Raw genomic sequence first — 15925 nt, forward strand, 5'->3', positions numbered from 1 at the left:
GAGCACAGGTCTTCCTCTAAAAACAAATGGGCTCTCAAGGCAGTATGTACAACATGACAGACAGTCTCCCATGATCTGTTGAGCTAGGACTTGCAGCTATTGCCCCTAAATGGAGTATGCCATCAAGACAGTCTGTTCACAGAATGGTCACATAGGAAAAATTATTTAGCTAGATGCCATTTGCTACACAAAAGGCATTTTATACACTTCCTCCAGTAGAAAGATGATGGTGACAGTGTTCAGAAAAGATCAACTTAAACAAGTTCAGAGAACGGAATAGAAACCTCTTCTTCTGCAGTGAAATTAAAAGGAGATTGGTTTATTTAATTTAGCAAAATGGAGATGGAGAGGGGATCCGATTACTTTGCAAGCACGTTCATAGAGCATCTCGGAGAGAAGCTTTTTTTATGCTGAAAAAACCACCATGTCGGCACAAGATCACATGGTTACAAACTGGCTACAAATCAATTTTGATTGGAAATTAGAAGATTTCTAACTACCAGAGGAGTGAAGATCTGGAGTACTCTTCCATGCCAAGGGGTGGGGACAAGGAATATGAACTACTTTAAGACAGAACTGAACAAGTTTATGGAAGGGATGGTAAGATAGGGCAATCAGTCAGTGTGAGGTGGAGTTGGGTGTTCGCGCTCTTCAGGTCTGGATAAGAAGACAGCTGTTGTGGTTTGGTAACCCCATAATTTGGGACTTTTGCTGGTCACCATTTGGGCCAGGAAGGATTTTTATTCGTTCACGAATGCTATTGACTTCTGTGCAAAAGGGACATCACCTTTCCCCGAAGAACTGGGATGCTGGTCGCAGCTTAAGGCTGTGGATTTGGGGGTTTTTGTTGGACTGGGCTGCACTGCTGCTCCTCCTGATATTTAGAAAACCCAGCGATTCCTGGCTAGAAGGTCTTGTTCTTTCTGCTCAGGGACATACCAAATGTCAAAGCCAAAAAGATTTTTATCTTGTAGGTCAGACTGGGAAGCGGGGAAATGTTTGGCTTCCTCTGCAGCCTGGGGCATGGTCCCTTTGGCCATGGATCCCCCGAGTATACATGGACCCCCAGGTTCCCTGTTGTTGCAGTAACAAAGCCTTGGCAGTGCCCTCACCTCTCTTGATTTTATCTACAGTGCCGGAAATAGGCTGGGTGTTGTGCTCTGTTCTTGTCTGGGAGGGTTGGAAGTGGCTATTAAAGGGTATCCTTGGGTTAAAAGTTGCCTGCAAGCACAGGAGACTGGGCTCAAAAGTCCAGGAAGCCTCTTCTGGTCCTCTGCTCCTGATGCATAATACAAAGAAATGTGGCCTTCCAGCTGAAGGGCTCAGTCGACATTTGACCAGGACAAGGGATGAGGCTCCCTTGAAGTACTGCTAGCTTCACCCTCCCTTTCAGCATCCGCTCTCTGCCACTCTATGACCCAGGATACCAGGCAAGGTGGACCTAGGAAGCGGCAGTACTTATGCTGATGGGGAAACTGAGGCATCCAGGAGTTGATTGACTTGACCAAGTCACACAGCAAGTCAGTGGCAGAACCAAACAGGCCACAAGGATCAGCCTTCCTCTCCTGCTCAAATACTGTTATTTCATCTCCAACATTCATGGACCAGAGAAAGAAAAGCTCCTTCCCCCCTGGGAACCAAATCAGAAACTGGGAAAGGTGAAGAAGAAGAAAAAAAAAAGGCTAATGGCTTTAGCATACAACAGAACTACTGCAAGGAAAAAACTTGTTCAAGCCCTGCTCTGGGAAACCTGGGATTAAATTAGAATAAAAAGGAAGAGGCTATGGTAGTCGGACGATGCACCGCGCAGGAAACGTGCAACAAGTGTCGGCTGCTTGGAGCCCTCCGGAGTTCGGCCCCGTTGAAGCTCTGCCTGGAGTCTCTCTCCCCGCCTCCTTTCCCGGCACATATGTAATATGAAACTTCACATCTCCAGGACGACCAATAACAAAAAGTGCTCCGGCACAGACAGCAGCTGGCTGTCAGCGAGAGCGGAGGAACCCAACGAGGAAAGAGGCACAGGCCAGAGAGGGGCGGGATGGGGGGAGAGATGACGTGAAGTTTCAGACGGCAGAGAGAAAACAAAAACACAAGAGGAGGAGGACGACCGTTCCTTGGCACCACTGGGGTAAGGTTTATTCAACCGGGGCATTTCAGCAGAAGGGTTTGCTGAGTTAGCGGGTAGCTCACGCTTAGGTAACTTAGTTTGGCAATCAGCCCCGAGCAGAGCTTGCTAGTCTGATCTTGCCTGGAAAAGACGCTTGATGGGAAGGGTGGTGAGAGACTGAAGCTTTTAACAGAAGTCAGGAAAGCTGAATGGCACAGCTGTGGTGTGAGGGAGCTGCTTCTGCACACACTTGCCTTACTCTCCCAGCGTACACGGTCACTAGCTGCTTGCAACAGGAGGGCACAGCTTTGGGCTGATGAGCAAAAAGCCTACACTCCTCCACGCGAGTTATGTGAGTGTTGAGCCAGCACAGAGTTTTTAGCTTTAGCTGTCAAGTCAGATCTGCCACCGGGTCATTCCTTGCAGAGATCTTCCAAATAACTACCCCTTGGCCCAGGAGGGTAGAGTTGGTTCCATGCCCCTGCTTGATTAACGTATGTTGGACCTCCCGAGATCGGTAGCTGCACGTCAAACCAGAGCAAGCACCAGCCCGGGCATTTTAATCAGAAGTCCCAGCTGGTGCCGAGTTTCCTCTCCCAAGCTCAGAAGCAGACAGCTCAGAAAACAAACCCCATTCAGGGGATCCAGCTTACTGTGCAAGTTCACTGAAGCATCTGTGACCGATGGAAATACATGAAAAGCTTTTATGCGACTTCTAAAGAGAGAAAGCATTTAAAATCAGCAACAGGATCAGGAGCACGTTCGGGTCCCATGTCCAAAACAACACGAGGAACCCAGTTTTGGCAGAGCGTATATGCATGGCTCTGGGCCTCTGTCTTATTTAAGGGCAAGACTGTGGGGCTTGAATATGCTGCTTGAGGAAGGAGAAGACGACCCCAAAAGAAACACAGGAGCATAACTTGGAGCCAGCCTGGCTTCTTGATACCGAGGCTTCCTCTCGCTGAACTACTGATTATTGCTGCAAAGAGATGTGATCAAATAAATCCCTTTACTGCTCCATCTGAAGCCAATTAATGCAAAAGCTGTTTGGAAGGTTTCGCAAGCCTTAGTGCAGCTGACAAAGTGCCTTTTTCCGGATGAGGCACAGGCTTTCAGCTGTTTACAAACAAGGAGAGAGGCAGACAGCCAATTAATCCCTCCAGTCGGGTCTGCTGCCCGCCCCTGAAGATTCACAGAGAGGAATGGAAAGGCTCACGTACTTTTGCGTCTCTCTTGATCCTGCTCACTTGGATGGGGTGGTCTATCGTTCAGCACGCCTGTTGTGCAAAGAGGAAACTAGAAGCACTTGCGTAACGCAAGCCACTCACGGGTGCTTCACATCACCAGTTTGGTCTGACTTGGAAAGCCTCGCGGGAGGAGCCCCACGCTCCCCTGGAAGGGCTTGCAGTTTACGTGCGAGGCTGTTTTAACGCACTACGGTTAAGATGGCTTCCAAAACAACGAAAAAAACAAAACACAGGGGGAGTGAAGAGAGAAACAGGCCAAGTTTTTCTGGCCAGTGAAAATCTTGAAGGTTTTTTTTGGCTGGGGGCTTATCCAACACCAGAGGGGAAACCATGCAATACGAAACATGTGTCTGGAAAGGAGGAAAGCAGGGCATGGCTTTTGTTACATCTGTCATGGCAAACAGAGGCCTCTTAGCCAGAAAGAAAAACCAAGTTCGAAAACAGCAGTTGCTGGGGACTCAGTGGTACAAAGAATTTTCTAAATATCCCTATTCCACACCATAAAGCCTGAACAGCCAGCAGTCTGCTCTGGACACAGAAGAGGAGCTGCAGGACAGAACTGAGATGTCCTGGCAGGGCTGGGCGTAGGACAGCGCCTGCTGATGCCCTTGGCGTGACACAAGCTAGTGCTCGTCACCATGCTGCCAGCTGCTTCAGCAACACAACATGCTTGTGGCTTAAAATTGCTTCTCTCAAGACACCAGCAGTAAGGGCTTCAACTTCCTGGATTTCCCAACCCCTCTACTCAGCAACACCTGCTACAGTAAACGGCCTATTTCAAAGCCCAAGCTAACTTTGTGCAGCTTCGGAGGTCTGGAGAGAGACATGAAGCCAGACTTATCAGAAAGCTACTGGAGAATGTGCATCAGAGAGGCCTCACTTGAGACAGTCAAAGGTTTTGTTTTAATGGCATTTGGCCTTTCTGTGGACAAGCCGCACCCGTCTGTGACTCAACTTTCCTATTCTGCAAGACAGAAGCTATAATGACTTATCATGAGGATTCAGCAAGCTTGTGACCAGTGGCAGGGATGAACTGGAAAGGGTCAAAAGGTCCTGATGAGGTTTATAGCAGTTCATTCCTCGGTGGTGGCAACATCCACTTCAAATTCTGGACTGATGCTTCCAGAGGTTCAGTTCCGTCCCAGGGTTGCCTCACATGAGTTAAACAGTAGGTGGTTGGGGCAGGGGTGAAGCATCTGTGTCGCAGCCGATGTATCTGCCTTCAGTACGGTAGACTATTTAGATTGCCAAGCAGCTTTGCTACATGGGGACCTTGCCAGTCTATGCTGTTTTCCAAGATAAAGATGAAGGTGACAGATTCTTTAAGACGGGTGAAAAGGTCAAAGCTTTCTTCCCAGGAAACAAAACTGCAGTTAGCCAACTTGGGGGTGTGGGGCTAAAAGCTGAATTCTTTAATACTGGGAACAATTTTACCTCCCCAGGAAGTGAATTGTAGGTCTGACTGGTCATAACCACTCCTGCTATAGGAAAAAGGGGAGGGGAGAAGGGGACTTGCTGCGAGTTATAGTTAAGGTTCACGATGAAGGTCAACTACATCCATACTAGCAAAAGCAGCATTAGCAATAGGGTGGACACCGTGCACACCAGTGATAATATGACATTTCTGTAGCCCCTTTCATCTCAAAGCATGTTACAAACTTAATGTACAAACGATAAACAGGCATTACCTGATCTACTGCCATCATGCCATCTACCATTTAGCAATGCTTTAGAACAGGAAGAAGAGACCATCCATTTAAATTAAGAAGTGTAACCAAGTTGGTAGACCTAGACTTCGGGCATGAGACCAGGGTTAAGCCCCCCTCCTCCTGCAAATGTGATCACAGTTGGTCAAGACCAACATTAAGCCCCACCTGAAGGCCACTGCCCATAACAGCACAGCATATCTTTTGACCATGCATGGAAGATCTCATAGTCGATCGTGACAGCACCTGTGCCTTCCACAGAGGTTTCCCCAAACGTGCACTGGCCCAAGTTTGTCCTGCTTATCTTGTGCGACCTAATGGCAATGGGTCCTAGAAGAAAGTCACGTACTTCTCTCTACCCACTAGATCTCAGAAGGCTGCCAATGTGGGGAATGGGCAATGACGAAGATGGTTGTCATAATAATCAAGCATCTGTATATCCAGGAAATGTCGTGTTAGAAATATATGGGCTGGGAGCAGCTTGACTACAATCACAGACTCCCCAAAGCAGCAGCGAGTCCAAGAGGAAGAAGACGTTTCAAGTCAGGAGGATTTTGACAGATAAAACAGGGTCAGGGTAGTGTGAGTACATGCAAGGCAATGCAGGGGGTGAGGGGAATTCGGGCACTCTTCCCTTCATCAGACAGAGTGATCACAGAATAACAAGTAGCTACCGACTCAGTCTGTGTTAGAGGATTATTTCATTCCATTATTGCAACAGCTGAATAAAAGTGATGCACGGTCTTTTCACAGCACCTTCCTTCCAAAGAGCTCAGAGCACTTCATGCCATGGATGCACACGCAGGTTAGCAAACTGATCACCGCACCACTGTGAAGTGTTTGCCCATTTTACAGAGACGGATGTAGAGGAACAGAATAGCTAAGTGACTTACCCAAGGCTGCACAGTGAATCAAAGGCACAGCCAGCACAGAACCAACCTCCCCACCTCCCAAATCTTGGCTCCTAGTCCTGTGCCTTAAACAGGAGATTCTGCTCTCTTTATGCCAAAAGACACTGCTGAAACATCGTTAGGGTTGTAACGAACCCAGTAGCTCAGCCCTCAGCAATACATTTAAGCTCACTTGCTCCCGACATACATCTACCCAGCCAACAGAGAGACCGAGAAAGAGAGAAGAGCGTTTAAATGCATTCATTCCATATTACTAATGGAGCCATGACCAGCTTAATGTGGAGACCAGAATCTGGAGTCTAGTGAATGGTCCATCATATTACCCAGCCTCTCTCAGCCCCTTTACTCTTGGCCCACATCCAGCCATGCACTCTAGTTGATTTATAGTGGAAATGAAGGCTGCAGCACACAACTGGTTCTCGGTACCAAAAGACTCTGGCTAAAATGTTCACCCTTAGGTGCCTGAAGTTAGCCATTTAACTAAATGGCCCTATTCTCAAAATCTTCTTGGCTGAGAAACCAAAACATACCAATCAAGTCAGCAAGAGCTGTGGGAGTTTGTGAATACTGAAAGTCCAGTCACTTATTTATGGACTGCAATGTGGTTTGAGTCCATTAAAAAAAAAAAAAGATTTAGCTTCAAGGCCATTAGGAGCATTTCCACAGCTTTGCCCCAAAGGGGCTGCAGGAGGAGTCAACACTACAAAAAAACTACGAAGCATTTTCTGGGAAACTGCTCTAACCTTAATCAGCGGCGCGACAGCCTGCTCCACCAGGGAGCAGCTCGCTGCGCTAGTATGATAAACTCATCTTGCAGCTAGGCAGCACGTGCTAAAAATCGCTGGAGGTCCTTCCAGATAAATACAGCACACACGCTTTCCAAAACAAAGACTAACGCCTTGAGCTCACGGTGGGTCGTTTCTCTTTTGATCTCTACGTTTCCTCCCGAAAGGATCTGCTTTACCTCTTTCACCTCCTCACAGGATGGGTAGGAGAACCTGATGCTCCAATCCCATAGGCTAGACTGTAGGCCTTTGTGATTTTGAATTTGGATAAAAATGACCCGTCAGACGGGGAAATGCTTGGAACCCCTCATTTTAGCCCAAGCTGATATGACTGCTCCAAACTGCATGTTGCGAGGTAGATCAGGGATGTCTTGGCTCTGCTTTTAAAATTTAAGTTCTCTCTCTCCTCTCCCCTTCATCCCATACCTTTGTAACTTCATTTAGAGCTATGTGAAGGCCAAGTCAAAGATATTAATTATATGCTGTGCTGTAAAGCCAGGAGACCTGTAGTCATTCTGCTTTTATAGTTTTGGCCCTTTTACCATAAATGCCTGCCTGCCAAACACGAGCATCAGCATCTGCTGCAAATATGAGCAGAGGGAGGTCACTCGAAAGAGAAAGAAAGAAATGGGTAGACAGGACGACAACGGCAGAAAGGCTGACTTGTCCAAGGCCGCGTAGTCCATTGACCCGAAACCTCGATTTCCAACTGCTTCAACCGCTAGGATGACATTCTGGTCTTAGAAAGTAAACAGGTAGTCCGGCGGGGGTTTCATGCCTTCTGGAAATGACGCCTCTAGAATCGGAGAGAAACCATGGCCAAAGGGGTTTTATCTTCTGCAAACAAGAACAGTGCAGTGGAACTGCTTCATTCAAAGAGACGGGCCATTTTTTAACAACTATACTACTGATGCCTTTGCCCCGATCTTCAGCACCAAAAGAGATGAGGACCTTTTGAAGCTTGTCTGAGAAAATAAGCCTGATCTTTAAAATAATGAATTAAGCCTTATAATCAATCAAACTGGGAAAGTCTGCAAGTATCATTATCCTCATCATTTTACCAGCAAGGAAATTGAGGTACAGAGGGGGTCACTCAACTTGTTCAAGGTTACACAGCAAAATTAGCTGGGCAGCAGGCCCAGCAACAGAACCAGCCCTTGCTAAGTACCAGTTTCTAAGTGCAAAATCCTGGCTCCACTGAATTCAAAGGGCATAAGTGAGGTTACTTCTGAGCAAACAAGTGATATCATTCCTGGAAGGGGAGATACAAGAAACATGAACACAGAGAGATTCGGGAAGATGCGCAGGAAGTGGAAAGGGAAGGGCTTGGGAAGGAGCGTTATCTGCCCTTCTGCAAAGGTCTAGGTTTGAGAGTCCAGACATCCGGAAACAAGGTGAGTTTCTAGAGCCAGCTGCTTGGCTAGGAGGTGGGCAGTTGAGTAGACTGCTATTCATAGCCTTGCTGGTACGACAGACTGCACCTCTGTCTGCAGGCTCAAGCTCTCTCCCCAAAAAGTATCCAGTATACCAAGATTTAAAAAAACCCCCAACAACCCAAAAACCAGCATTTCTGGGTATTTTTGGAACAAATGGGACTTCTTCACTCAAAATGCTATTGATAGCCTGACCAAAGGAATGCCCATTTTTTAGAAGAAAACCACCAGAAGCTTCTGTCACCCTTTTTTTAAACTGGATCTTGTGCTAAACCACGAATCGTCACACCCATCCAAATCAGCAATTTTCTACTTCATATGAAAACCCTGAGGCCCAATTCATATGCTTAGAGCTCTCTCCCCAGCCCAGGGCCCGGCAGGAAAATGTTACTGGGAGACCACCGGCTGTGGGGTCTCCTAGACAGAAAGACAACACCTGCGGGGAAAGGGGCATATGGGAGGCATCTAAGAACGCTGGAGTCGACAAGTCAAATGTTTTACTTCTACGGCCAAAAGCTGAACACAGAGAATTTCACCTCTTCCCCGCACCCTCTGTTGGGAGAGATAAAGGCTCGCACAGCTCTGTGCAGGCGGGAGGAAGTAGCTGCTCTGGGCCTGGATATCATTTCTAGCAAGAAATCTTTACCCCTGGCTTTTGAAATGGCCTTTACAGGTCACAAGGCCACAGCTGCGCTGGCCCATGTAGCAGCACAGAGCTCTCCCCGATGGGCCTGGCCTGCCTCCCACATGGATTGCCTCTGCTCCCTGGACACCAGCTGATTTTAATTTGTCCTCCCTAGCCTCTGCAGTCTGGGTTTAAGGAACAAATCTGTGGATTTCTTCCATGTTCAAAATCCTAGACTGCCAAGTAAAATACATTTAAATCCAGCACACAAAGGAGCAGCCAAGATCTCTGCCAGATAATTGTTCTAAGCGCAATGAAGGCTGAACCTTAAACATCTAATTGTTTGAGGAGTCAAAGCAAAAAGGGGTAGTGTGAAGTGACTGGGTTTACTTTGGAAGCATTATTCTAAAGCATTTGCTTTAAAATTGCCATTGGAAAGAGAAAGTTAAAAATCAAGTTGCAACAGGAGATTCCCATAAAGCACCAGCATAAGATGAATGATGGTATAAGGGTTCATTCAATCCCATGTCCCAGCTCCTGCCATACACAGAAGCAGCGGCCAATACTGGTAGGCACGGTGAGAGCGAAAATCCCACAATTTCCTTGGTGCTGTTTGTTACTAAGATGGGTTATCTTTACCAGCCACCAGCCCAGACTGTTCCCTGGCAACCTTATGAGGGTGCATATATCCCCAAATATATCCCCAAATAGTCTGTTCACACACAGCATGCTGGGAAAGACTGTGGCTGTAACCGAAGGCTTGTATTTAAAAATGTTGCCATACACAAATATGACTTTCATAGATTTCTAGGGTCAGAAGGGACCTTGTAGATCATCGAGTCCAAACTCCTGCTCTAGGCAGGAAAGAGCGCTGGGGTTAAATAACCCGAGTAGGTGCCTGTCTAATCTCTTCTTGAACACCTCCAAGGTAGGGGAAAGCACCACCTCCCTTGGAAGTCTATTGCAGATTTTGGCAACCCTCACCATAAAGAATTTCTTCCTGATGTCCAATCTGAATCTACTCTCCTTTAGTCTGTGGGCATTATTTCTAGTAACCCCAAGGGATGCCCTGGTAAACAGAGTATCCCCTATTCCCTGCTGACCACCCCCCCATTGAGTTTGCAGACAACCACATGATCACCTCTCAGCCTTCTCTTCACTAAATATTATTGACTTTATCAATAATAAGTTCTCCTCCCAACAAGTTCTCTCTCCGAGCCTGACAATTATAGGAGGATAAGAACGGGAGGAGGGCAAGAACCATCTACACAGGGTTCGGAAGTCAGAACAGATGTAGAGGCATTTCTTTTGCACTCCTGCCCTCACACAGTGGGCACAATTCCCCTCTGCATACCCACTTTAGTACAGGTGTGGTCAAACAGAGCTACATGTAACTCATCAGGTGCAGGAAGCAATGGGAACTCTGTAAGAAATTCATATTTTGGATTATACCCCCCAAAAAAACCCTTAGAGGAGTCTGCTGGTATTTCTTATCTGCAGGATGTTTGTCTTTTTATTGGAAACTTCCCGGTCTCTTTGTGACCAGAGTGGGATACCAACAACAGCAATCGCGCAAAGAATCCACGTGTCCCAGATGGGTATGGATCAATCCACTCTCAGCATTACTTGACACCGTCACATTTGGCTAGCTGCAGTCTGAGAATAATTATATAAAGAGATATTGGGGTAGTGGAAGCTCTTAGGTGGAGTCCTGTGGTAGCAAGAACTACAAAAGCTTTAAAAAAGGGAACAGGTGTTATAGCCTACACTGGAAAAGGATTTAGGGGATGTACCACAGGGACATCATCTGGAACAGAAGGGTCTCAGGTTGGGAAGTCAAAAAGTCAACTTATTTTTGGAGAAATTAGTTTAGACGATAGGAAATCAAGAAAAAACAGCAGCTTTTGGCTTGCTTGTCCTTCCCCCCAGGTGGAAAAAACCCTAAGACCTTGGCTAGCAGTCAACACACTTTGATGTCGTGCTCTCTGTCAGGTTGTCCTTGGGACACCTCTATTTTTGCCCTTGTCCAACTATACATAAAAAGGTCTCTTGGCTTTTAATAAGCAGAGAAGACAACCCCAGATGGAAAAATCTACCCAGAGACCGATTCAAGACAGAGCCAGCTTCAGCTGAAAACAACATCAGAATGTGCACCGCTCTTCCTCCGCAGAGGAGGAACGGCTGAGACCAGACCAACTAGTCTTACTTGCAGTCCCACATTCGCTCCATCAAGGAAGCTGTTCCCTTAGTGTTAGCAAACTGACAGCAAAGTGTTTCACAAGCTCTCGCTCTCTCTCTGGCTTTTCTTCAGAGTAACAAAGAGCGGACGGTCCTGGCCAGGATGTCCTCCGAGGGCTTTCTGAAGGAAATACAAGTGATTGGTGAGAAGTTTCTGCTGAAGCTTCAGAAGCTGCCCAAGGCCGAGCCGGTGGAGATTGCAACATTTGTGGTCATTCTCTTGTTTATTGGTAAGTAGGTGGAAGGGTGCTGGGCTCAGGTGGGTGTTGATGCCTGAACTTCGGGGCTCTTTCAGGGAGGCAGGCTGTCCTGATGCCTTTCCAGAGGCCACGTGTTTTGCAGCTCTTCTGTAGGACAGTTGCCACCTCCCATTGACCCATCCCGATTTAAATGAATTGTAATACGCAGGATGCTACACAAGCTTTTTCCACATCACTCCACTTCAGTGCTGCTTTAATGGGAAGCACTCTTGCTACCTCTGTGGGTATGCCTCAGCCACCACAAATGTCAACGTTTTGAGGAAACCGTATTTGAAGAATGGTGTTAGTTCCTCTTGCTACAAAGCAAGATGCTCAGGTCTGTCCACATCAGTCAGGTGCCTAGCTCAACAAAGACACTTTAGGAGGGAGGCATTCATTCTTCTCATGCGAGGGGAAATCTACCCTTCCCCTTGGAGAGGTCAGCTCGTACAGCCCCCCAGTCACAGATCAGCAGGAAGGAAACAAACAGCTCTGCGATCGGGGGAGAAAGTTGTTTTAAACAGCAGGAAGACAAAGCAGCCCAGAGTGAAGAACTGAGGTCTGCACTTTGCTTGAATGCCAAAAGAAAGGGTGTGTGCATCTGTCACAAAGGGATTCCTCCCCTACCTGGAATTTAGAAGCAGACACACCTGTTTGGTATAAGCAAACTGGCCTCCTGATGGGGTCAGGTTCTCTGGCAGCCCGGGAGCTGACTGCTCAAGGGAGCACACACACAGGGTGTTATAGGATTCAGTGCATCGCCCTTTTCTCCTGTAGCTACAGGTAACAGGTCTCCTCCCCATCCTGACCATCACTTGCAGCAAGTGATGCTGGCAGTTTGGCTCTTTGATTTTAAAGAAGTAAACCCCATGTTTGAGACTTTCATAGAAGCTTGGCCAACAGGCAAATAAAAACACACACACACACACACACACACACACACACACATTATAGTATACTATACTATTTTTTATATATATTATAGACACACACACAGTATACTATACTATTATACACACACACACACAGAGCGTGTGTGTGTGTATAATACCATCTATATATCTATATCCACACACACACACACACACACACACACACACACACACACTAGTCTGAGCCACCAGCTCAGAAGAAACAGAAACCCAAGGTCCTGAGTCCCTGCTATCACTAACTGCACTTTTCCTGAGTAATGGGCTGCTAACGCTGCGGTCTTAAAAATTTCAGCACTGCCTATCTAGAAACTCCCTTGTTTAGTTTCATCTTCTTCCCTTTCCACCCTGTAAAGCCATGACACTACACAGCTCTCACCCCAGATAGCTGCACCCATGATTGAATATGCCAGCCCTTCCAACTGTGAAAGTCTAGCATTGGCAATGGGTATTTTGCATGGGCAATGACTGCACTATTGAGGCCACAGTTTGCAAAACCATATGGGACAGAGCGGACTGAGAGATGCTGTATAAATGTTATTGTCTTTCTTACTGGTAAGTTCATGTCATTTCCCCACAACCTCTCTCTACCTGCCCAGAAATCTGACCTTCACACTATTTGCTCTTTGTAACTTCAGAGAAGTGTTGCCCCTGTTCTGTGCCCTACCAAGTCCATTTATTTTCTTATTCTCATGAGCAAATACTTTTGTGTCTCTCTCCAGTTACCGTGTTGTCACTGATGATCATAGCCTGCAGCTGTTGCTGCAGTCACTGTTGTGGCTGCAACGGAGGTTCTGAACGAAGAGGCAGGAAGATCCAAGTCCGGCCATTTTCCCATGCATAAAATGCATCCAGAAAAAGGGAAATCTACTGCAAAAGGGCATGGCCAGACACCGCAGCTGAATCACATGCAAAGGACTCCCCATTCCCTCAAACAGGTGGGGAGCAGGAGTGTTAATGAAGATTCAGAGCAAAGGAGGAAAATGGACCACAGATCAGACTAGGCTTTTCTACAGTGACCTCTGCCTGGCTCGGATGTGGCCACATAGGGAGCAGTGTTCCAACATGCTCGTCTCTATAGACAGAAACATACTACCAAGAAGACAGACAGACAGGGTGGGAAAGCATCAGTCTGTCTGAAGAGGACAGCACAGCTGGGCAGGCAGCAAAGTATCTTTGTAAGCAAAGAGCAGTGAACAGAGACAAAGGCCATGTGCAGCCTGGCATGGGCTTATGAAGGTCTCTTGCCCTCTTCACCAATGATGATGCCAGACACCAGCAATTCCTGCTGACATAAAATTGGGAAGTGCATGGACTCAGCACCCCTCAGAGTCCTACTCATATTTAAAGCCCAGTGGGGTTTAACAGAGACATGCACTCAAAACATAGCATGACGTGGCTGGCATGCGAGCTCAGAGACAGGGAACATGGCTGGCAAATGCTCCCTACTTTTCTCAGTGTTACAAAGACATGAAGACTGCCAAAAAGGAGAACAGTTGGACTATATGCAATATCCAGCATATACAGAAGGATGAAGGCAAGAGGGGAAAGCCCACCAACAGAGTGTTATTTTATTTAGTTGCTCTGCCACCAAGAAAGTTTTTGCTACATATTTAGCTCCTTGTCTTCCATTAAAAAATTATTGTGCTTTTTCTGCATATTGCAGGGTGAATATTCAGTACAGTGCATGGGGAATGACAACATTCCCCATTACTATATATGGGAGCTGTGTTTCTAGCTCCTTGCACTGGGTGCCATTTATATTAGAGGTAGCAAATATTATGCTTAAGGTAGATATACGTGCACACACATACAGCCTCATTTGAGAGAAAAAAAACAGACAGCAAGGGCAGTGTTAATTCAATACATACATGCAGCAGCTGAGAGATGGAACCCAGACAAGTGGCAATGCCAGGAATGGGATGCATAGCTAAAATTAACAGTGCAAATAAATCCCTTTTCAACACTTCAGCCACTGTGTGTACATTTGGTTTATATCCCCGAGCAAACGTCAAGATAGGAATAGTAAGGGGACAGGCCGGTGGCATTGGGCAGGACACTGGTAACTGAGGATAGAAAGCACAGTAGTTATTTACCACAATTACACTGCCTTACGGACAGATCGCTGTAAAGAGAAATTAAAGACAAGCTAATTTGTAGTTACGAGTGGAAACAAGCTGCCTTCTGCTTATACTTGGCATTTTGAAACAAATACACTGCGCATTTACAGCCTCAGAGTTCAGCTAAAAGCATGCTGAATTACACAGCTTTAAATACACAGCTTGTTTAACAATGCTGGATGCTGCCATTAAAGGGGACAATGAAAAACAGAAAGCTATTCAAAAGAATCCCTTAACTACATTACCAAAAAAAAACAAACCAAACCCAACATTCAAGGTGATTTAAATGAATGCTATATATTCTTTGAAGAGCAAGAAGTTGCAGCACATTCACATGGAATAATTTACTTATTTTGAATCTTATTCCCTTTTTATATTTTGGAATAATTCTGGAGCTACAGAGTTGCCCACAATAAGGAGAAATGCTTGGAATAAGGCAGGGAATCATACCCTCGCCCTCTACACACACAGAGAGCACACCACCGCTACACTAAAACTGCACGCACATGCACGCATCTCCAACCCCCCTGCCTTTTGGAAGAAGAGGAGGATGCTTCTGCGCAAGAAGTTTTGGACCCAACTTGACAGGCCACCACTGTAAGATGGCAACATACTAAAAATTATACTGAGACCAAAAAGATAGCCAGAGATAGAGGCTGGCTATCTTGTTAGTAGATGCAAAGGTCTCCTCGTAACTAATCAACAGGATAATTAAGCTCAAAATTTCACATCAATTTATCACAGCAAACATTCACATGAATGATGCACTTTTCATAGGGCTTTACAGGCATTGGTACAATAACCTGTGCATGGTCCACGAGGCAGATTAATATTACTACTCCCACCTATCTGGTGGGGCAAGCTGAGGCACAGGCAAATTAAGTGACTTGCCAAGGTGATACAGGGAGTCAAACACATTCTTCTCTTGGGATCGACTCAAACAGGCCTTTTGTTTTTAAATAATACCAAAACACAAACCTTGGCACACTGATGACTAAACAGCCCCTATTTCTTTCTTAAGCCTAGCAAGATAATGTCTGCTATAGAAATGAACAGAATTCCCCTGAGAGATGCTTCACAATCATGGAGGTGGTGTGTGATGGTGGAGCCACAACGGCTGTCACAAGGACACTGCATTGAGGAGTCTCCCAGTGCTGAAGGGGAGGCGAGCTCTGCCAGGAAGCTGCTGCTGGAAGCCGTTATCTGCACACGCATGCAGAGAGCAATGAGAATAGCTGCCAGCAGGGTTAGAAAGCTGTCAGCGATGGGGGAAGAGTGGGGGGAAAGCACCTTATCTCTGTCACCGCAGTATTCCTGAATGACCAGCAACAGGGGACAAACGAGGAGATGATTAGAAAGAGAACAACAGCAAGCTTAATTCTCTGTATAAAGCAACACCCAAGATCATTTTTTAGAGCAGGTGGGCTGGTCTTAAAGGAGAGAGGTACTCAAGTATAGCTTCTGCGCTTCTTCAGTCCTTACTCACGTACAGATGGTGACACGTGTGAGCAGTGCTGCTGGACTAAGTGGGACTCTGAGTGCTTGAAGTACAGGCTCAGTAACTTGGCTGCTTTGGGATCCATGT

General features: G+C 46.5%; 2 protein-coding genes across 9 annotated transcripts in view; one reads left to right on the forward strand and one right to left on the reverse strand.

Moving 5' to 3' along the window:
• The window catches only part of RECQL5 (RecQ like helicase 5), a 48535-nt gene that overhangs the window by 13909 nt on the left and 18701 nt on the right, over positions 1 to 15925 (reverse strand). The window lies entirely within an intron of this gene.
• SMIM5 (small integral membrane protein 5) lies at positions 1952 to 14191 on the forward strand. The gene is made up of 3 exons (XM_006269247.4): positions 1952 to 2128; positions 11126 to 11282; positions 12943 to 14191. Exons 2-3 carry the CDS (start codon positions 11156 to 11158, stop codon positions 13062 to 13064), a joined length of 249 nt encoding a protein of 82 aa, XP_006269309.1. The 5' UTR covers positions 1952 to 2128; positions 11126 to 11155; the 3' UTR covers positions 13065 to 14191.

This window comes from Alligator mississippiensis, chromosome 8, assembly GCF_030867095.1.
Source record: "Alligator mississippiensis isolate rAllMis1 chromosome 8, rAllMis1, whole genome shotgun sequence".
NCBI lineage: Eukaryota > Metazoa > Chordata > Crocodylia > Alligatoridae > Alligator > Alligator mississippiensis.